The sequence below is a fragment of the Onychomys torridus genome, chromosome 11 (genome assembly GCF_903995425.1).
Source record: "Onychomys torridus chromosome 11, mOncTor1.1, whole genome shotgun sequence".
Classification (NCBI taxonomy): domain Eukaryota; kingdom Metazoa; phylum Chordata; class Mammalia; order Rodentia; family Cricetidae; genus Onychomys; species Onychomys torridus.
In genome coordinates, this window is record NC_050453.1 from 34,312,883 (window position 1) to 34,335,937 (window position 23,055).

At 42.3% G+C, this 23,055-nt stretch overlaps 1 protein-coding gene across 1 annotated transcript; it reads right to left on the reverse strand.

Annotated features, from left to right (window-relative positions):
• Positions 1 to 1,192: 1,192 nt before the first annotated feature.
• Positions 1,193 to 7,092, reverse strand: Mrps14 (mitochondrial ribosomal protein S14). The gene is made up of 3 exons (XM_036201728.1): positions 6,981 to 7,092; positions 5,054 to 5,212; positions 1,193 to 2,198 (listed from the first exon to the last, which is right to left on the reverse strand). The coding sequence occupies exons 1-3, from the start codon at positions 7,023 to 7,025 to the stop codon at positions 2,016 to 2,018; spliced, it is 387 nt and encodes a 128-aa protein (XP_036057621.1). The 5' UTR covers positions 7,026 to 7,092; the 3' UTR covers positions 1,193 to 2,015.
• Between the last annotated feature and the right edge of the window lie 15,963 nt (positions 7,093 to 23,055).

Here is a 23,055-nt window from a genome sequence, read left to right on the forward strand (position 1 = left end):
AGTTGGGAACAAATATTAACAGGACTAATTTTATTATAGTAGATCATAGCAGAAATGGACAGTTTTGACCTTAGAACCATTGAAAATAGTTGAAAAACAAAGCCCAACTCACTTTCCATTTCTGCTATGTAATTTATGGAGATAATAGAAACATTTCTCACCATTCTGGAGACTAGCAAGTCCAGATCAAAGGGCCAATCTATTTGGTGGTTAATAAGGGCTTGCTTTGTCAGAGGATGCAAAAGGGATGATCTCAGTCCTCCAGGAGCTTCCAGGGCACTGATCTCATTCATGAAGGTGAAGCTATGGCCTTACTTCCTAAAGGCCCTACCTCTTAATACCATGGACTGGGCATTATATTTCAATATGCACTTTGGAGGCACTAAACAACAGTATGTACACTGAGTTTAGTACAAGTTATTCTCAAGCATCTTTACATTATTTGTCCATCCCTAGTGAGATGGATTCTAAATAATTTTGTGCCACAATTAGTGGTACTAGTAATATACTAGAATTTATTTTTGAATTATGTTTACGTGTGTGGGTATTTACATGTCAGTGCGGTTGTCCGAGGCTGCTAGAAATGTTGGATTCCCCAGGGAGCTGAATTATAAGAGGTTATGAGCTGTCCAATGTGGGTGCTAGGAACTTAACTCTGGTCCCCTGGAAGAGCAGTAAGCGTTCTCTGTTGAGCCATCCCTCCAGACCCCTCTCCCTGCCCCCATTTCTAGGGTTGGAGAGAGGGCTGAACGTGAACAACTGTCATAGAACCGCAGTTCAGTTTCCAACACCAAATGGCTTACAAGACTTAACCCCAGCTCCAGGGGTATCTGACACCTCTGGCCTCCCCAGGCACTTACCACCCCCATGCATACATAAACACATAATTAAAAATAAATCTGGAAAAAAAATTTCCTGGTAAAGTAGTGACAAGTTAGTAGCTATGAGTTAACTCTAGTGCATCTTGTGGTCTCTGAACATTCCTTTTAAGAACCAGGGATCCCTAAAGACAAGTGTCTGAATCAGGAAATAGACGAGCTAAATAGGCTTTTATGCCAGTAAGTAAAGACATAATAAATAACCTTATTTGCAGGGTATAGATGTCAAGGGACTTGCACTGATAATAAGACAATGAGCATGAGTAAGAATAAGCAGAGTGAACGGAAGGCACCACTATATACAAATTTCAAAGTTCACAGGAATGAAGAATGAATTTATTTCCATTTTTATTGGTATGTGTACCAACTTGTTTACTCTGAAAATTTATTACACATTAAATGCATTTAGTAATTCTTGATAGGGAAAGTTCTCTACAAAGAAAAAGAGAAGCTGACGGAGCAAAGATAGAATTAGAAAATCACTACGATCCTTAATGACAAGATCGGGATAAACAGTCATCAGTGAAATGTGTAAGCCACTGGCAACAGGTGAGTTTTAAATGCAAAGATCAGGCTAGCCCTATCTGAATTCACTGATTAATATAACCATTACAAAAGATGAAACAAAAAGCTATTTAGCAGTTATTTCCTGTCACAAAAAGTTGATACTAAATGTAATCTAAAATATCCTCTTTAACTCGCCATCTACTGCTACTGTTAGCACCAAAAGTGGTAGTAATTGCTGGCCAGGGAAGCTAGCCCGGGGGTACAATGCCATAGAAAAGCAACTTGTCAATTAGCTGGGATGTCTATAACTGTTTTGTGAAATCACTATTAAAAAACACATTATTCTGTTATTAAACATCAAACTTGAAGGAAAACACCATACTTCCACAGAAAATATTTTTATTCCACTCATTCCTTGTATGAGATTAATATGCATATTGTAAAATTAAATAAAAAAGACAATTTCATGACAAATCACCACATTAAATCATTTAAAAATCTAAAAGTACTTTAACTCAACAGTATCAGGTAGACTAAACATACCAGACCTGATAAAAACTTTAGTCTATTAGTAAAGTCTCTTCTGCCAGGATTGGCTTCGTGGGCAGCTGAGTAAATTCTGAAACTGATTTACCATATTGCTCTCTGAACTCCAGAAAGTAGCCCATGGTCAGCTAAGTGGCGGAAGACAATGCGACTAAGCCTCCAGCGACGCTTTACACCACGTGGACGGGATGTCAGAACACACCGATTTCTGATTCTCACAGGGCAGCTGTCCCGTGGAAGGGCAGCAATTTCTTCACTAGCCATTTCCTAGGGGGAAATCATAACACAGATCACAACTCAGTACCTAAAGCAAAGGAAGGATGGGCTAGAATCTTAGCCAAACACTGGATGTAGTAGTAAGCCTTAACCTTCAAGTAGAAACAAACCAGAAATGTCTATTTTTCCAATATGGTCTTAAAGATTAAAACAATGAGAAGAATCTACAAACCATAATGACAGTTCAGTATATTTTTCTTTTTCTTTTTTTTTTTTTTTTGAGCTGAGGATCGAACCCAGGGCCTTGCACTTGCAAGGCAAGCGTTCTACCACTGAGCTAAATCCCCAACCCTCAGTATATTTTTATAAACAGCATATACTGTATAGCTAGCATTGAATTATAAAATAACATTATCAGCATCCAAGACTATCTGTGTTTCCCTTCTAAGGGTGCTGGCCAATAGCTAACATGCTCACTAAGACCTAAGTACACATTTCCCTATTGTAAATTGCATGTAATATGCTCATAATAGCCTTTTCTCTTTCTATTCATTTGTCGGCTTTTTTATTCAATAATATGCTTGTGAGACCACCTACACTGTTCCAAGTGTCATCAGTATGCTCAGTCTCCTTGGTGCTAGTGCTGCTGAGGAGTGGGAATTCCTTTATCTATTCTATAGCTGCTGGAAATCTGAGTAGCTTCCAGTTTTGGGCTATTGTGAATAGTGCTGCTCCACACATCCATGTTTAGGTCATTTAGAAAAAAAAATATGTGAATGCATTCATTACCCCCATATAGACACACATTAATTTTTTGAAGTATGAAAGCTTGAAACTTCTGAGCTGACGGAACAGTAGGAAAGACCATGGCTTGAGTACAAAGTTGGATTACCAAGAGCCTCAAAGTCTTAAGATAAAGATTCTGACTACTGCAGAAATAAAGGTGATCAGACAAGATTTACATGAAAAAAAAAAAAAAAAACATATGCAATGTCCAGGAATCTTGTATGAGTAATGCCTAAGAAACTGGTAAGTAATTGAGATGAAAAAGTATGGCAGATTAGGCTCAGGTTGTGAGTAAAAATTTATTCTTATATAAGAATTTGTTAATATGTATACTTATACCACTTTGTCAGATGTATTGGCGCATACCACTGACCCTGTGATAAACTGTGGAAGACACAAAAAAGTACAATGACATTTAAAATAGAAATGATACCTAGGAAAACCAGTAAATTAAATAATAAAGCATTTGAAGTTTCTGATGTCCAAAAGCTTATGCACTTACTGATGTGAAATATGTGGAGAATCACATAAAACAACACAAGGTCAATGAATGTGCACTTACCTATGCACACCTTTTCCTCAAAAATGTAAGGTACTTTACAGATGATACTTGGACAAGGAAAATGAAAGCAAGAAAATGAAAATGAAAGTTGGGAAAACCTGCTGGAACTGGACATGAATTTAACTTGTAAGCATCAGATGGCTCTGGTCAGTTTGGATGGCTCAGTCTCTGCACTGCTATTGCTGGTACTAATACTAGAGGCATTTATTTTTTTTGGGGGGGGCGTGGGGAAACAGGACGGTGTTCTTCATAAATAGCTCACTCATTTACTCTGTGGCTTAATAGACAATTTGTATATATTTAATTATTATATACTGGCACAAGTATATTGTGAGATGATTACCACAATCAAGTCATTTGGCTCATTTTTGTGTGTATTATCTGTCCACTCTTGGCAAATTTCAAGTGAAGAATATAGTACTGACTGACTAGTAAGCTATATTTTAGGTAGCATTTATTCTCCTTAACACCCCCAGTGTGTCCCTGTTGACCAACTGAGTTTGACCCTACTGACTCCCAGCTCTTGGCAGCCACCATTTTACTCATGCTTCCGTGATCAATGGTGTCTTGAGCTGAGTTGTCCAAGGTCCTCTTCTTTACTGTCTTAAGTGAAAGTATAATGCCACTGTAGTAAAAGCCACAACAGAGTGCTCCTGGGAACTCAGTTTTCTGGTCATTTAATTTAAAGCAGATGAGATTTAGAAGAATATAACAGTCAGGCATTGATGACACACCTTTAATCCCATCAATCAGGAAGCAGAGGCAGTCAGATCTCTGAGCTCAAGGTCAGCCTGGTCTACAGATCAAGTTCCAGGACAGCCAGGGTTACCCAGAGAAACCCTGCCTGGAAAAACCAAAGGGCGGGGGGGGGGGGGGGGGGAATAAAAAACAGACTAAATCATTCTGCCAATTTGTATAAATTTTTTTTTTCTGTGAACTTCCAGTAAGGTAAATAGCTTTGCGTTTATAATTTCCTACAAGCCTCTTCAGTACATGTACTCTGTCACCACTTAAATGTAAAACCATATGCCACAGGAAGCCAAACAGGGTTACGCCCCTTTATTTAACCAGAAGTGCATGACAAGAAAGGAAGGCTAAACGGAAGACTACCTGACCATGGGCATGGAAGACTACCTGACAATGGACATGGAAGAGGCAAGAGTTCAGGAAGGCAGGTCCCGAGTAAGGGCCACAGGTCATGTGTTCTATGCACAGCCCATGCATCAGCAATACCTTCAAAAGCCTTGGGTTCCAAGACTGGGCTGAGGCTGGGGAGACCTTGCATCAATATACTTCTCAGTTTCTATGTGGCCACCACTCACTAGTACCTGCTAGCGACTGTATAATGAAATGGCTGAAGAACCAGAAGAAATGAACAGTTGTCCTTTATCCTAAACTCACCAAAGCTGGTTTTAGGGCTGTTTATGTTGACTTGAGCATTTGATCTTATTTATTCTCCAGAAATTACAGTAATACTAAGTTGCAATCAAACAGTATCAAAAAGAATCTGAAATGTCAATTAATGATTTTGTGAAAGAAAGGGACTCAACTGGCTAACCTGAAGGTCTTTTGGCAAAATGGTGTTCTTTCTGAGTGAATTGATCCGAAGTCTCTCATCTGCATACTCATAAGCCATTTTTCGTCTCTTCACATCACGCAACATTTTCCAGTCTACATAGTAACCTCGAACTTGACTTGATGCAGATGGAGGAACCGCCTAAAAGACAGAGACCAGACCATGGGTACTGCAAGTGTTTTTCCAATCCATAAAGTTCTTTCAGTCACTACTTATGACTTTTAGCAATAAAATAAATTACACTTATTTGACACATGAGCGTGCACACATGTGCTTCTGTATGGATGGGCACTGTATGTGGAAGTCAAATGACAACTTTTGTGAATCAGTTCTCTCTGTGTGTGTGTGTGTGTGTGTGTGTGTGTGTGTGTGTGTATGTATGGGCATGTATGTGGAGGTCAAAGGACAACTTTTGAGAGTCAGTTCTCTCCTTTACCACATGAGTTCTTGGATTGAACTATGCAGGCTTGGTGGCAAGTATTATACCCACTGCACCATCTCATCAGCCCAAGCCTTAGTATTTAAAAAAAAACAAAAACCAAAAAACTGATTTATTATATTTATTTGTGTGTGCATGTGCATACTACAACACATGTGGAAATCAGGACAATTTACAGGAACGTCCTTCTTTCTTAAATCATTGTCCCCTGCCCCACACCCTCATGTTCTGATGACTTCAGTGTTCCTTAGTTATAACATCAGAAACAATCTAAAGAGACTTTCCAAATTCCCACTCCATATCTATCCACTCAGCAGCATTTGTACTACACTATATACCCTCTCCAGTAATGTCAACTCTGTCCATTACAGTGGCCACTAACCATGGATATGGCTGTAAGCAGTACAACTGGGGACATAATTCTTGCTATTAATTCACTTCAATTTTCAAATATCAAGCAACTTTGTTTTTGGTACAACTGTATTTTCCACTATGATGATGCAAAATTTAGCATCCCAACTGTGATATGCTTTAAGTACAATACAAATAAGATTTGAAAACCTGTTCCCAACAGAGGAATGTAAATGCCTCATTAATCATTCTAATCATGACTTGTCAAAATATGGATATGCCTGGCTAAAAAAAAAATATCAAAATTAACTGCACCTACTCCCTAACTTCAATGTAAATACTAGAAAAAGTAAAAGTCACCCCTGTAGTTGGCATTATATTTCTATTGGACAAAACTGCTACATGTGACTTGTCCATATCCCCGCGATCAAACTTCATACACAAGACCCTATGTCACCTCCTGCCTGCAGAAAGGCAGAGCTCTGGCGATTCTTCCCTGTCCTCTCCATCATCAATGTTTCCCACTCTAGTGGGTCTCTCCCTCTAATATGATGTTGCTTGTCATGATAAAGGAAAAACAACTCAAGTCTCCCTCTGGTTGACACCCCTCCCTAGTAAAACTCTCTCGAAGACTTCTCCAATTTCTCCCAGTTTCTGTCCGCATCCCAACACTGCCACTCCTCAAATCTACAGCCAATTCCCAGTCCCTTTCTTTAACCTTTCAGTTTTAGCGGAATGGCCTGCTCCGAGTTTGAAATGCTGTCACCACCTGCTTCCAAGCCAACACATGATTTTGGTTGTCATCTCTGACAGCTAGCTCCCTTGCACAGTCGGAGCCTCTGAGGCCTCAATCCTCCGACCCCCTTTCTTCTCCATTTACACTGAGTTCCCGGTAATCGGAATCAACCTCTTAGCTTTCCCATCACGGCTCCACACTTGGATACCAAATCCCCGTTTGCCGCTTAGGCCTCTCCTAACCAAGCCGGAAGGGGAAAGCCGGTGGACGGAGCCCTCGGATTGGTCCTCCGTGCGCATTACAGCTGACAGGGTACGGGGGAACCCACTGGACACGGGATTCAGGGGTGAGAAGTGGGCTGGCGAGAAAGGCAAGGGCCTGACCTGCCGGAAAGTCCGCAGCAGCGAGCCCAGCACGGACGCCGCCATGTTGTCTGCCTCGCCAGCCAACCACCGCCGCGTTCCAACGCCGGAAACGGGTTGCGCGAGAGGCGGGGCCTGTGCCTCCAAGGGCGGGCCCGGGGCAGGACTTAGCCTATGAGGGGGGAGGGGCTAGGTACGGGATTTGCGCTCTCGCGGTATTTGACGGAACCTGGGCAAACCCATTCGGACCGCCCACTCGGGCCGAAGTGGTGCAGTGAGGCTGCGCGCTGCTCTGGGTCTCTTTCCCTGTGCCCGGCTGTTGAGGTCCCGCCCAACCTGCTCTTGTAGTCTTAGCGTTGGCGCCGCTAGGTGGAACTAGCGTTTGCCTCTCCTCCTGCAGAACTGGCACATGCCGCATTTCTGCTGTAATGGTAATGGAGATGATGATGGCAGTGGCGCTGATAGAGTTTCTAATTGCGTGTCTAGGGTTTTCATACACATTATACCGGTATTTAGGTGGTATACGAGTATGTATGTGTGTTGGGTGGTGATGGTGGTGTGTGTGTATGTGTCATTTAAAACTGCTGTTTTCAGTCCAGTACAGGGTACTTTTCTGTCGTCCTTGTCTTGTGTCTTAGATGTGTTGGTTCCAAGAGGAGCCGCCCATCGGGCTATTTACACAGGAACACCCCGGGACGAAGGAGAGCATTTTCTTTAGAAGTTCCAATTCGTTGAACATTTCTGATGGACTAGGGAGAGTCTGACTGAAACCGTCGGACAAGAAAAGACAACAGGAATCCTTGCCATCACACTAAAGACCCAAAAGTTCCTAGACCAGCAGCATCGGGCAGCATCTGTCTCAAACCCTTATTAACACCTTTCCCTCCCTACAACTGGGCGTCATCTATAGTCATCTCTAGATATAGGTACACGGCAAACTCTTTTATTACCTTGTTTTGTTGTTTTAAGATGTCTGTTTTTTAAAGGGAGACAAAGCGTGGGATTGGGTGGGTGGGGAGATAGGAAGATCTGGGAGTTGAGGGAGGGGAAACCATGATTAGAATATATTGTATGAAAAAAAAGTTTTCAATTAAAAAAGTTTAAATAATGTGTTACTGTTTCAGCAAAGTTTTTTAAAGGGGCTTAAAAGTCAGACAGACACACTTATAAACGGTAGAGTAAGAAATGAGTTTTATACAATTAAATTATTGCACAGACCTAAGGGATTTATTGAATTCCTAAAAGGCTGAGAAAGCACATCTGAAAGATCACTATCTCTGGAAGTTAAACTTTTAACTGCTTCATTTTCCATAATATATCTCTTAATTTTCTCCCAAATACAGTGCTTTCAGACCTCTAAGAATGAAAGGCATAAGGAGAGATAAAGCAAGAGTTGGAAATATTGACTGGAACTTGCAGATTTAACACAGAAGCCACAACTTTACAAACTAATTCAATGTTGTGCATTATGGTGTGTGTAGAGTCTGTGCATTGTAGTCTGCCTGTATAGTAAAATTATGTTTATAGCAAAACTATAGTTAAAATGTTTATAACACCTGCTTATTACATACCAGGCAGAGTGGGCATATACATGTCTTTAATGGCTGAGCACCCACTTACTGGGTTCACTTACTGGTCCAATGAACACATACCATATCTGCCCAACAATTTGAGGTAATACACGATAACAAAAAAAAAATCTCCAAAGAAAATCACTGGAAATTGCATTAAATACTTTTTTAGTTACAAATAAATTTAATAATAAATAACAGTATACATTTTTTTGTGAACTTTCAGTTTGAGGAAGTAAATAGCAGTTTTCTTTCATGATAAAATTGACAATTCATTGAAAACTGGGAGATTCCTCAGCAAAATTGCAAACAGTAATACATCCTTCCTCCAGAGAAAAGCTTTTTGGTAATTTGGGGGAGTTGCTGAGAGATACCTTATGACTTGAAGCCACCTGGGAAACTGGCCCAGTGGGTGAAGGAACCAATGGCAAGTGTGAAATAAAAGTGGGACATAACAACTGCATACTTTTTTGATGACTTTGACATTTTTTTAAAGTGAAATGCATCATTGTGATTTCTTAGAAATGAACCAGAAGATTCCAGAATCCTGCTAAACTTGGAGACACAAAGTGAACGCTGAGTGATGAGAAGTCACTCTGGATGTAGACTCGTAGAAAGGTTATCCTTGGAGTAAATGGCACGGTGGCTCTGGCAGCAGATGCAAGAGACTGGTGCTCTGGAAAGGAGGTAGGGACACGTTTGGTCAGTGGAGAGACAAAGATCACTATTGGAAGTGAGCTCTTCAATTCTTTAGTTTCCTTTCTGCTCACACTTCCATCTCTGTGGCAGTTTCAACAACTCGAAAGTCTATTAGTGGGTGTATCAGCAGGAGGCCTTGGGGAGAACGCATCTTCTCCCTCTGTTCTTCAATGTGTTTGGAGACTTTCTTTGGAGTGAGTCTTCACAGAGAGTTTCCATGCACAGGAGGATAGTACATGCTGCTAAACAAGCCAAAAGCCTTCTAGATAAAACTGGCCCTCAAGTTTCCTTGCTTCTCCATTAAAGGTTATTTAGAGATTAAACTTTCTGCAAACAGCTGCCTATCAATAAATATTGTTCTCTGCAAGTCACCCCCTACTACCCCCACCCCACCCCTCAGGAACTTGGTCTGGAGCTGGCTCTAGATAGCACTGCAATAGTCTTACTGAATGAATACCTTCCTGGACAGCAGTGCCTGCTGCAGCCTTTTGGAGAGGTCTTGCTGAGCTGCCCCTCTGCCCTCCAACTGCTATCATACAACCTTAATCAGCTTTCTTTGTGTAAGACTAGTTTTGAAAACATCTTTCCCTCCTGTAGGCTGTTTTTATCCTGCATTATGGTATCACAAGGAACATGGCCAAGAATTTGTATCCATGGTGTCCTAAGAACAGTCAGGAGAATTAAATCTGTCTAGAATTGGGCACAGGACCTTGGCCAGATCTTTCTGGGAAGTGGCCAGAAAGACTCCAGGCCCTAGAAACCATGTAGATTGGATCGGTTTCCTTGTTGAAAATAGCAGACTAAACTAAGAGTGATAATGCACAACTGTGATCCCAGCTCTTGGGAGAGAGAGGTAGAAGGATCAGGTGTGGGAGCCTGTTTTCGGGTTCCTCGTGGCTTTACCCAGCAGGTCTGCATAGAGGATGATGAGGACCACAGGCCTGAGTGTAGGTGTCTGAGATGGTCTGCACTTGGCTGTGTTGGGGGAGGAGGTCTTTTGCTCCACCCCCTTAGTGTCGCTATAAATCCCCTGGGGCAGAGATAGTCAGGGCAGAGATAGGGCACGTTGGAATAGGTTCCAGGCCCTCTCGAGGCTATCCTTTATTTTCTATCTGTTTATCTTTGCACTATAAATCCTTCTATCTAATATTTCCTGCTGCTCACACTCAGTAAAACTCTGGGGAGCTGTGGGGTTGGTGGGTAAACGCCCCACAATCAAGGGTTCAAGGCTGGCCATCATGGGCTACGATGAGGCCCTGTCGAAAAGAACAAAAACATAAGCAAACAACAACGGCGAAAGACAGTGGCTAATTGGTGACAACTGGAAAGGTTTCCCAGGATCTGGTGCTCTCAGGCCTGGTTAGGTAAGTACTCATGACTTACAAGCTTTTGATACTGTTTATCAGTTTATTATAAGGGATGCAGACAGACGGACAGATGGAGGAAATGTATAAGGCATGACAGGAGAAGAGGACAGAACTTCATGCCCTTTCTGCTCTCCAGGAAACCATGCTCCTTCACCCCGAACTCCAGAGAGTTCCTTTAAACATCCTTAGTAACTATAAAAGTATAATAAAATATACATAATGTTTAGTCCATTTCATACTTCTATGACATCCATAGAATATCTAAGATTGGAATTCGTAAAGAACAGAGATTTGGGATAGGGATGTAGCTCAGTTGGTTGAGAACATGCTGTATGAGGATATATGGGAAATCCCTGGTTAGATTCCCAACACTACATAACTAGGTTAGTGGCTCATACCTGTCATCCTGGCACTTGGGAGATAAAGATAGGGGAGTCAAAAAGTTCAGTTACACAAAGTCAGAGGTCAGCCTGTCTCAGAAACAACAAACACAAGTGTTTGCACAGAGGCCAGAAGAGGGCGTCAGATCCCTGGAACTAGAGAAGCAGACTCTTGTGGACCATAATATGGGTGCTGGGAAGTGAACTCAGATTCTTTGGAAGAGCAGCCATCTTAACCACTGAGCTGTTTCTCCAGCCCCGTGGGGGGGCCTTCTTGCTACATCATCACCACAGCAAGAGAGAGAGTGAGTGACACAAGAAGCAGATTCACTTGAATAACAAACACACTTTCAAGACAGCAAGCCACCTCTATCATGTGATAGTAATCTGTTAGAACACAACCTAATCACTTCTTATGGTCCGACCTCTTTATTGCATTGAGGGAAACTTCAACACATAACAAAGTTATCCATCTTAGCCATTTAATGTATACAGGTCAGTGGCACTAACTGCCTTCATATTATTTTGCAACCATTTACATCCCCACCATTTACTAACACCATCTTCTGGCCCCTGTGGGCATTTATTTCATGCATGTGGCGAACAGACATACATACAGGCAGAACCCATACACATAAAATAAGAATAAAAAGAAGACCCTTGTCAGATCTGGGCCCTTCATGTTATACGTTTGAGCTTCCAGAACATTAGGAACTAAATCTCTGAAATCTGAATTTGTTTGCTTTCATTTTTTGAGACACTGTCTTGCGTAGCCTTGGCTGGCTTCAAACTTGCTGTGACTTGGAAGTTTTGACCCTTGTAACTACCTTCCATAAAGGAAACTGTTCCAAACAGTGACTTCTCCATTTCCCTACCCCCAGCCACTGCCCACTACCACTTTCTTTACAGTTTTGAGTACTTCAGGAATCGGATATAAGTGGAGTCCCCTAGTGTTTGTCCCTTTGTGACTGGCTTTGTTGTTTTGAGACAGGTTTCATTGTGTAGCCCAAGTTGGCCTGAAACATGCATGTTCCAGCTTTCTTAGTGTGACTGGCTTCTGATCATGCCTTTAAGTTTCATCTAGACTGCAGGACATCTCAGTACTTTATTGTTTTTCTAGGGCTGGATGCCACTCTGTTGTGTGGTCATACCACACTTTGCTTCTCTCAATGGAAACTTTATTGACTTCTACCTTTTGGCAATCAGGAATAATCCTCTGTGTGCAATATGAACCTATGTGTGCAAATATCCTAAACAGTGTTAGTTTAAATACCTTATAAGGTGTTTATCATTTTGGGAGGATACTAAAGTGATATTGCTTTTGAGACAGAAAGAAGTCTCTGAGGTAATGTGATCAGATTCCAGGGCCTCCTTTAATCAATGTGCTTTGTATAATAGCCTAAGACCCCTACCCCTACCCCGGTGCACTCCCCTCTCTGTTTAATGTTAGGGAAGCTTAGGGAAGTCTCAAGAAGGGTCATTTGAGTTCTCTTGATGAGTTCTTTTTTCTTTCTCTTTTCTTTTTTTCTTTTTTTAAGATTTATTATGTATATAGTATTCTGCCTGCATGTACACATACAGGCCAGAAGAGGGCACCAGATCTCATTACAGATGGTTGTGAGCCACCATGTGGTGGCTGGGAATTGAACTCGGGACCTCTGGAAGAGCAGCCAGTGCTCTTAACCTCTAAGCCATCTCTCCAGCCCAAGTTATTTTTCTTGACCATTCAAGAGAACACAGATAAATCTGTTGTTCTTAGTATCCTGACTATTAGATCCAAGGGAGCCATCATTGGTCATTCATTTACTCAGGCAATATTCATAGTTCTTCATATTTATCAAGTGCTTATTGTGTATCAATATGTGAATTAGGTATGCGTGTGATGGAGACTGAAAATCTCCGCCCTTCTGATGAGGTTGGAGATTATCCCTTGTCGCGCCCGCCTCGACCAGCAAGGATGACGCAACACCGGAGCTCTTCTTTAAGCAGTTTATTCAGGACCTTGTTACAAGTGATGTCTCTCCCCGGGCGAGCCTCTCCCAGCCCTTAAGTAGGCATGGGCTGCCAACCCTGAGCAGCCACATGGGCGCTGTCCATTGGTCCATGCAAACGCAAGCAACACTCGATTCCAGCCACAGCCAAATAAGGATTTGTTTACCACTTCGAGCACTCGCCCTCCAGAGGGCGGAGGGCGGAGGGCGGAAGCCAGCGCCATCTTTAAGGTGGGGCTGCACGCAGCTCTCTACAATCCCTTCAGATGAGTGTGGAGATACTCAGTATTGTCAATTACATTACTTTTGCTTGCCTTACAGTCTTCCTATAAAGTACCCTTTGGGTGAACAGTAAAATTTGTGAATTAAATATCTTGAAATCTAGTTGCAAGAGTGTAATCCAGTGTCACATTGGATTGGGGTTGACTGAAACTGTAAGGATGACATCATAGAGGATGACATGGAGATGCAGAACTGTTTCAGTGACTCACTAAGCCCAAGAGCTGGTCCTGGTCCACAGCCTATGTTCTTGTCTGTGTTTGTCCTCTGGAGATGTGATGGTTCAGGGATAAAGGCCTGTCTATTGTAATGGAATACTTTGCCTATACAATGGATTAACTGGCTAATATATGTAACTTCTACCACTTTAGTCAATTAACAAGCCAGTGAGATTTTTCTTCAAAAAATAATTCTATTACAGACAGACACACACACACACACACACACACACACACACAGACACACACAGACACACAGAGAATGTAAAGGAAATGGGTAGCATTGTTTTTGAAGAAGAAAAATAATGCATAGTCTTGCCTCATCAGGCATTGACAAAATATATATTCTATAGCCATAAAGTAGAGCAACTGTAGTGCTCATGATGAAAGCAACAGGTGATAAGTGAAGTGGGATAAATATAGAAGATGTTAAAGCTTGATGATGTATTAAAGACACTGCAAGCTCAGTGAAAAAGAAAGTGTCTGGGAAAACTGAGGAAACTTGAAGTATTGTCATCATTTCTTACCAGATATCCAAGTACACTTCAGGTGAAGAGGTTAAAAGTGGGGTGGGAGCTGGGCAGTGGTGGTGCACGCCTTTAATCCCAACACCCGGGAGGCAGAGGCAGGCAGATCTCTGTGAGTTGGAGGCCAACCTGGGCTACAGAGTGAGATCCAGGAAAGGCGCCAAAGCTACACAGAGAACCCCTGTCTGGGGTGTGTGTGTGTGTGTGTGTGTGTGGTGGGGTAGCTGAAGTCATGGGCCAATGCTTACAAGCATTGTATTGGTCTTGTAGAGGACCAAGTTTGATCCCCAGTACCCAGGTGGTGTGGCTCACAACCTGTAACTCCAACTCCAGGGGGATCTGGCCTCTGTACAGCTTCACTCATGTGCACATACCCCCTTACAGACACATGTATAAACATAATTTGAAACTGAGAATAAAAATAAATCTTTTTTTAAAAAAAAAGAAAATACAGATGGGTACACTTTTTAAACAGTTAAATTCCAATAGACAATTCTCAGGATGTCCAATAACATTCAAAGTATTCAGCCTCACTAATTTCCAAGGGAATGCAAGTTAAATTAAAAAGATTGAGATAAGCTAGCAAGTCAGGTTTTTTCCTTTTAATTTAATGTTCTCCTAGGTGTGGGAAAATGAGGAATTTTATACGCTGTCGTGGGACTCCAAATGCTCTGGCTTGCCTACAGAGCAGGTCAGACAGAGCTGTTCCAAAATGTATACCAAGTTATGTTGCTTTTGTTGAGGAGTATTCACCAGAGAAGACTGCTTGGACATGGGTTTTAGCCAAGAGAAAGTCTTTCTTAACCAGCCAGCAACTACATTGGGTATTCGCGATCCCCGTGTAGCCCCAAGCCTTTCTCAGGGTGAGCTTTAAAGCATAAAAACCATGTTCTGGGTTGACATACTTCAGTTAAGAACAGTTTGGCTAGGTGGCGTTGGTGGCACACGCCTTTAATCCCAGCACTCGGGAGGCAGAGCCAGGCGGATCTTTGTGAGTTCGAGGCCAGCCTGGTCTACAGAGTGAGATCCAGGAAAGGCGCAAAGCCACACAGAGAAACCCTGTCTTGAAACCCCTCCCCGCCCCCAAAAAAAGAAGAACAGTTAGCCAGAAGCAGAACTACAGAAGCCAAAAAGCAAGGTTAGTACATTTACATTTTGAGACTTTCTCAGAACTATATGGACTTTGATGGATTAGACCTTTGTTTGGCAAGTGTGCCAAGTTTTACAGCCTGAATGGTACTTCTACCGTGAAGTCAGTTGTGCTAAGGTCTGAGGCTTCCTAAGTCTGGAGCCCTGTCACACTTTGAGGAATGTATTCTGGGGAAAAACAAACAGTGTAAAGTTATATATAATTACACTTACATGTGATAAATTACACTTATTTATCATCAGAGAAAATTAGTAAGTCCACAGTGCAGAATGAGTTAAATGGATTAAAACATACCATATCATAATTCTAACTGTAAAACAGTAATAGTGGAAGGGGCTAGAGGGATGGCTTAGTGGTTAGCTCTATCCTCTGTCAAAGGGCCAGGTTTGATTCCCAGAACCCACGTGACAGCTCACAACTCTCTAACTCCAGTCCCAGAAATCCAGTGCTCTCTTCTGGCCTTAATGGGCACTAAACACACATGTGATGCACATACATACATGAAGGCAAAATACCCCCACACATAGAATGAAACACAATACAATAAAAACAGTATGATGGGGCTACCAAGATGGCTCAGCAGGTAGACACTTGCCACTAACACTGACGACCTCAGGCCCCACATGGGGGAAGGAGAGCATCTGTTTCTACAAATTGTCCTCAGATTTCTTTTTTACTTTTTTGGTTTTTTGAGACAGAGTTTCTCTGTGTAGTTTTGCGCCTTTCCTGGAACTCACTTTGGAGACCAGGCTGGCCTCAAACTCACAGAGATCCTCCTGCCTCTGCCTTCCGAGTGCTGGGATTAATTAATTAATTCTATAAGTACACCGTGGAATGCATACCCCCTCCAATAAATCAGCATAATAAAAATGTTTACAAATCTGCTGCTTGCTGTGTGCGTAATAGTTCACACTTGTATCCTGGCACTAAAGAAACTGAGACAAGAGGATCACCGTGAGATTCAGGTCTGTCTGGGTAACATAGGAAGACACACTTCATAAAAAAAAAAGTCTAATGTTTTTCAAATATATACACATATATGCATATTACTGGCAATTTTATGACGTAAATTTTTCCAGATTCCTTATAATTTACATATTACTTTAATACTTACATATATACAGAGGTTAAATTATAAAATAACTAGCTAGTTCTTATCTTCCAAACCCATCATTTCCATATATATTTTTAATTGTTTTATAACTACATTTGTTTATGTGTGTGTGCCTGGTGCCCATGGAGGCCAGAAGAGGACAATCAGTTCTCCAGGGACTGGAGTTAGAGATGGTTATGAACCACCATGTGGGTGCTGGGAATCAAATCTGGTCGTCTGGAAGTGCTCTTAACCCGCTGAGCCATCTTACCAGTCCCCCAGGTGTATTTCAAGTGTGTTTTTCTTTTTCTTTCTTTCTTTTTTTTTTCTTTTCTTTTTTTTTTTGGTTTTTTCGAGACAGGGTTTCTCTGTGTAGCTTTGTGCCTTTTCCTGGATCTCACTCTGTAGCCCAGGCTGGCCTCGAACTCACAGAGATCCGCCTGCCTCTGCCTCCCGAGTGCTGGGATTAAAGGCGTGCGCCACCACCACCCGGCTCAAGTGTGTTTTTCAGTGGTGAAGGAAAGGGTCATTCCCAGGGCTCACCAGCATCCTTTGTTTATCCCCAGGGACCAGGCTGTCAGAGCTCTGACCAGAGCATCAAGATGTCAGGACGTCCAGGATGTTTGCCTCACTCACGTTTTATCATCAGTGCAGAACCAGCCACTCCCAGCCACTCCTTCATTCTTTGGCTCCATCAAAGTCTGTTGTCAAAGGGTTGGTTTATAATTTACTCCTCACACAGGACGGATGGTGTCCTGACTGTCTTGGGAGTATTAAATAAGTGTTCCTTTTTCTTACCTTGTAACCAGGAAGTAACAGAATGAACTTGGCACCAGCCTCTTAGTTCCACAGCAGGAGGCTTCTGTGGCCTGTTCTTTTTTTTTTTTTTTTTAATTCTTTTTTAAAAAGATTTATTTATTTGTTTATTTATTTAATTTATTTATTACACAGAAGAGGGCACCAGATCTCATTACAGATGGTTGTGAGCCACTATGTGGGTGCTGGAAATTGAACTCGGGACCTTTGGAAGAGCAGTCGGCGCTCTTAACCTCTGAGCCATCTCTCCAGCCCCTCTCCCCGCCATGGCCTGTTCTTTTTTAAAATTTTTTTATTTTTCCCCTTGGCTCTGACCCCTTCCCATCTGCACCTGTAGTGCTTCACAGTGATAGTGTTGTCAGAGGGGCTACGGTCAGGCCTTTCACACAAGAGCTGGTGTGTTTGAACTCAGAAGAGCCAGACTGCTTGGACAAATAGGGAGCTTCGAAGAAGAGGATAGTGGGAATGAAGGAGAACATGTGGAGAGAAACGGAAAGGCAACACACACACACACACACACACACACACACACACACATACACACATGCAAACACACATACACTCGCGCGCATGCACAAACACACACACACACACACACAAACACACACACACACACACACACACACACACACACACACACACACTCTAAACTCCAGCTCTGAAATGGTGTATACAGATCTTGGATGAAACCACTGTTCTCATTACAAATCGGCTTTCATTTAAACTCTACCAAATAATTGTATTAGGGCTGGAGAGATGGCTCAGCCGTTAAAGGCTAGCTCAGAACCAATAACAACAATAACAATAATATTAATAATTCTATTGGTTTACTAGCTTGGCTGCCGTGGGTGGGTAGGTTTAATGTGGTCGGGGGCCCTCTCTTGCTTTCTTGCCTGTGCGCCTCCTCCTGAAGTTAAGTGCTATGAGCCATTTGGACACAGGATGGCGATAACACTACATCTGAAGTCTAACGGCCAGGCTCTCCTGGCAGATTCCACAGGTCTCTCCTGTGTATGTGCCCCCAACCCCAGCTGCACTCCAAATAAACTGATGACACCTTGTCTATCATTAGATGGGACTCATGTCCGGGGTTAATTTGCCTCCTTTGCAAGTAAAAGAGGCCACGCAGTGTGTAGGGAACTGCACAAGAAAAACGGCAAGGGCCATACTGTCAGAGGGAGTTAAACATGAAGCATTTTCCTTTCTTCCCCAGACTCTCAACTTGTCACAGATTCTTATTTGCTATTTAATAAAGAAAAATGAAATCATTAAATTCAATTTTAAACCATTAGCAAGAATTGAACCACTCATTTCTAGATTATGCCATGCCAGTTCACGATGCAAAGTATGAGCATTTTAATTGCATGCAGAATCACTGAGATTACACAATTCATATTTTATAATGTGTGATTGCCTATGCATCTCATTTTTACCAGAACAGTATGAATATTGCATAAAACTAACTCAGTGGCTTTTCTTTCTTTTCCTGATAGGTGTATGCCCCCATTTATATTCTATTGAGGAGAGGGAGGAGCCAATTCACAAGTAAATATGTGTCAGGTAGAGATGTGCTGTGGAGAGTGGGACAGGGCAGGAGAATTATGGTGGCAGTCTCTGTGAGAGGAGATAATAAGGGAAGAACTTTGATGACATTTAAATGGCGCTCTGAAGGATGTGAGGGATTGAGCCCAGAGGTTTCTAGAGAAAAAACATTCCAGGCTTCAGAGAGAATAAAACATAAAAATTTAAGGGCTGTGAAGTGGGAGAGGCCTTAAATGGAGTTAAATAAGGTAGAGAAAGCAGAAGGGGTCAGAACAGTGGGGCTCCTGGTATCCCACAGAGGGCTTTGAACTCCCAATGTGAACTTCAGTAGAGATCAACATTTGCACCAGGAACAGCAGTAGCTTCGACTTCTTTCCTTTCACACAGTACTAGCCACCACTGTGAACTAACTCTCTCAGTGACACCGCTTAGCTACTGCCTGGGTGACGGGGTTTAAGCAGGCAATTACTGGCTTAGGTCACTTGTATTAAAAGGCAACTTGGGTTTAGATCAGCTCCTATGTCCAGTGAGCTAACACTGAAGAGATACCCTAAACCTATGGTATGGGGCGCCTCAGAAGGTCTCCAAGAGATACTGAGCAGTGGTGACCTAATTTGCCGAAGCTAATTTGGTGTGAATGGCACTTTTGTTTTGCTTCTTCATGCTTTCTCTTCCCACTGTCCTGATTCCTTCCTTACTTTTGTACCAGGTTGATCCCCCCCAAATTACTTGCACACAAACCTTTATTTTGGATTCTTCTTTGAGAATGGACTGGGAAATGTAGGTGAAAATGAAAACACCCCATCCAAAGGACCGTCTACATCTTGTTGATTATACTGCAGGTCTTCAATGTCCTTTATTCCTATTCTTGGTCCTGAATTCAGAAAGCCTTCACCTCTCATCTATACTACGATTAACCAGATTTAAACTTCTCTTTTAGCCTCTCCTACTTTTTTATTGTTTTGTTTTTGAGGCAGGATCTCACTTTGTATTGGCCTCAAACTCTCAATGTAGGCTGGACTGGCCTCAAACTTGTGGTGAACTTCCTCCCATTGCCTCCCAAGCATTACAGATGTGTGCCACCATACCAGTACAGATGTGTGCCATTATACCAGTACAGATGTGTGCCACCATGCCAAGCCCGCCCTTTTACTTGACCCATTATTTCCTCAATATTAGCACCTACCTTTTTCTACTGTCAGAGTAACCATCTCAAAACACTAGTTGCTTTGAGAAGATAACTGCTCCAAATAAAATCCAAAGCTCCTAGTGTATTGTTCATGACCAATGTAGAACTCTAACTTCCCAGCATTCTCCCAAATCCTCTGACCACACTGGGGTTTTCATTTCTCCACTCTTCCCTCAAGTGGTTGCCCTCAAAGCTATTCTTTCAACCAACCTTTCCATTCAGACCAGTTTAATTCACTAGTTTCTTTTGACCAAGAGGGTGAGGAGCAGATGGCAAGGTTGAGAAAAAAGTACATTGTACAGGATGTGTCCTGTGTGAACACAGTTCCGTATATGTGGTTTTAGCTAACCTGCTACAGTGTAGGGTTCTGAAGCATTTTCCTCAGGGTAGAGCTTTGAGTTTGATAAAGAAAAAAGAAAATTGTTTTTTTCAGAATTTGAGGTTATCTTGTGGTAAAATAAAGTTCTGAATGGAGCAAATGTGTGAAAAGCCTTTTAATTTGTTATACTATACATAATGGCTAATGTCTAGGTAAAGAAAAAGCAGTACACACTGGGACATTTTAAATTGATAGTAGTGGATAAAAGAGTCAATTTCCATTTAGCATTCCCAACCAAAATACAAGTGTTCAGTATTCTTCCCAGTAGCTTTAAAGAGGAGCTTGCATGTTTTTGTTTTGTTTTTTTGCATTGATTATAGATAATACGCATGCAAAGAGGTTTTTCTTCCTGAATCTCATTTTCCATCCACGTATTCAATGTCTTCTTGACTTGGGGGCTTGGAATTCTTTCTACCTCTCTGGTTGTGCCTCCAGGACCACTGGACACAGCTTGCAAGTTGGCCATGTAAGACAGGGCCAGACGCATGGGCACATGGGACTGACATACAGTCCACAACATTTGGCATCTTGGCCTCCCTGGCTCACAGTTGCAGTACTTGATTTGCTTTGCTTATTTTTGTGCCAAGCATCAAGCATGTGCTAGGCAAGTATTCTATCACTTGATAGAACTGAGCTATGCCCTCAGTCCACATTTTTTATTTATTTGTTGTTGTTGTTATAATTCTGCTGTGATTCAGATATGCCAAGTAAGTGGCTACTTGAGGTAGAAACAGTTTTAGGATGATCTTGTTTAACTAATGAGGCATAGCTAAGCATTATGGTAATTCTAAACACTTCTGTCCAGCTCCCAGGGTTTGTAATCTCAGCCGTCCTGGATATCACATATCGTCTGTTCTCAGTGTGAGCAACTCCTTCCTCTTGGACTACTTCTCCACTCTAAGGCTTTTCTCTATTTCTCCTCATTAAATCACTTTCTTATGGTTCCATAAAAAGTTGTCACAACCTCAACAGCTCAACACAACAGAAATATATCCTCGCACGGTCTGGAGGCCAGATGCCCCAAATCAAGACACCAGCAGGGCTGTGCCCCCTTCAAGGCTCCTGGGGAGACTTCCCTCTTACCTCTTCATCTGCTTCTTTTGGGCGTTCCTGCCAATTCTCATCCTCTGGCTCTTTGCTCTATGTCTGAGTCTCTGGTTTTTGTTTTGGTTTTGTTTCTTCTCCCTTTGATTAGAACATTCTTATTTGGAATAAGGGCCCATCATCATCAAAACAGTCTCATTTCAACCTTTACGTTGATTATGCCCAAGAAGACTTTGTATATGAGCTCACCTTCTGAGGTTGAGGAAAGGGCAGCAAACACACCACACTCACCTCGACTTCAGTGTAAGCACCTTAACTTCTCTTGTCAGCTGTTTTTACCTCTTTCACAGCTCCCATGGCCCTCTCTTCTTAATTAACTCCCTTAGGGCTGATTCATAATTTATGTGCACAAGACCTGGCAATTTTAAAAGCATATGCAAAGTAAGCACATAAAGATTAGAATTTCTCACAGAGGTAATGCAAAGGCAGAGGAGGACGGAGGAACTTACATAGTCAAACACACTCTGATAGTGTGTATTATTCCCCCACCCCCACCTCACTGGAAAGTTTCTAAAGATGGCACATTGCTTTCAAGTTCTTAGCAAAGGGTCTGGTATACCAGAGGTGTTCAGAAATAGTTCTGGATTGATGATTGAAATTCTCAGCTGTCATTATGTCCTAACCAGACCATCAGCCTTAGTAAGAATAGACCAGATTAGTTCCAAAGTCTTCATGCTTTTGGACTATCTTCATTGCTCTTGGACTTTCTCCTCAATTCCAGCGTATATGGATACAATCTGCTAGCCTTCTATTATATTTTAAAAGTGCCCTTCTGTCTCTTTGCCCAAAGGCAAAAATCCCAGAATGATGATGGGGCAACCTAGATGTTTTATCTCTTTCAGAGAAAGACTGGAACAAAAGTATCCTTGGGAGGAGAGAAAGAAAAGCGAGGCTTTCATGACCACCCTGCACCCCAAACAGAGCCTCAAGATCTATAACTGTGCCTCCGAGAACACCGAGTCCAGAAGTCAGAGAAGAGACTCAACTTGGTGGTTCAAAGATCAGGTGCTCTGGCCTGTCCAAAGCTAGCACCAACAAGTCTTACATGGTGGTGACAGTAGTGACATTCACAGGACATGTTCACCAGCTGGCTGAAAACCAAGTAGATATGCTCACCCTCAAATCCCCTGGAGCGCTGGTTCTCAACCTTCCTAATGCTGCTACCTTTTAATACAGTTCCTCATGTTGTGGTGACCCCCAACCATAAAATTATTTTCATTGCTATTTCATAACTGTAATCTTGCTACTGCATGAATCATAATGTAAATATTTGTGTTTTTTGATGAGCTTAGGCAACCCCTGTGCCTTTGACCACCAATGGAGTCATGACCCCCAAGCTGAGAACTATTACTCTAGAATGTGTAAGAGAGCTTTGCCTGTTCCCTAAAGAGACAGGGACGCCAGGGCTTCTGGGCCTTTGTGAATTTCGGATCAGTCTCGGTGGGGTTGCGGAGGGCCACAGTGTTCCCTCTGCTGCTCCTGTGCCTGAGACTGACCTGATTGTCAGGCTGGTTCCAGCACTCACATCTGCCTCTGCAGATGTGTGGGTTACTCTTCTTACCAGAAGAACGTTGACATTTGGAGGTTTTGGGTCTGACTCGGTGTCCTTTCAGGCACTCTCTTCCAGCTGCTTGTGGCTCAGTCTGAACAGAATGTTTTGTGTGGTTTCAGAGAGAAGGCCACACCCATTTCCTTTTGCAATGTCCGTAATGGATTTTCACTTGAAGGAATAAACACTTGATAGGAAAGCAGCTTTTTCTTTCTTCCACATTGTCTCTCCCCTGCCTCCTC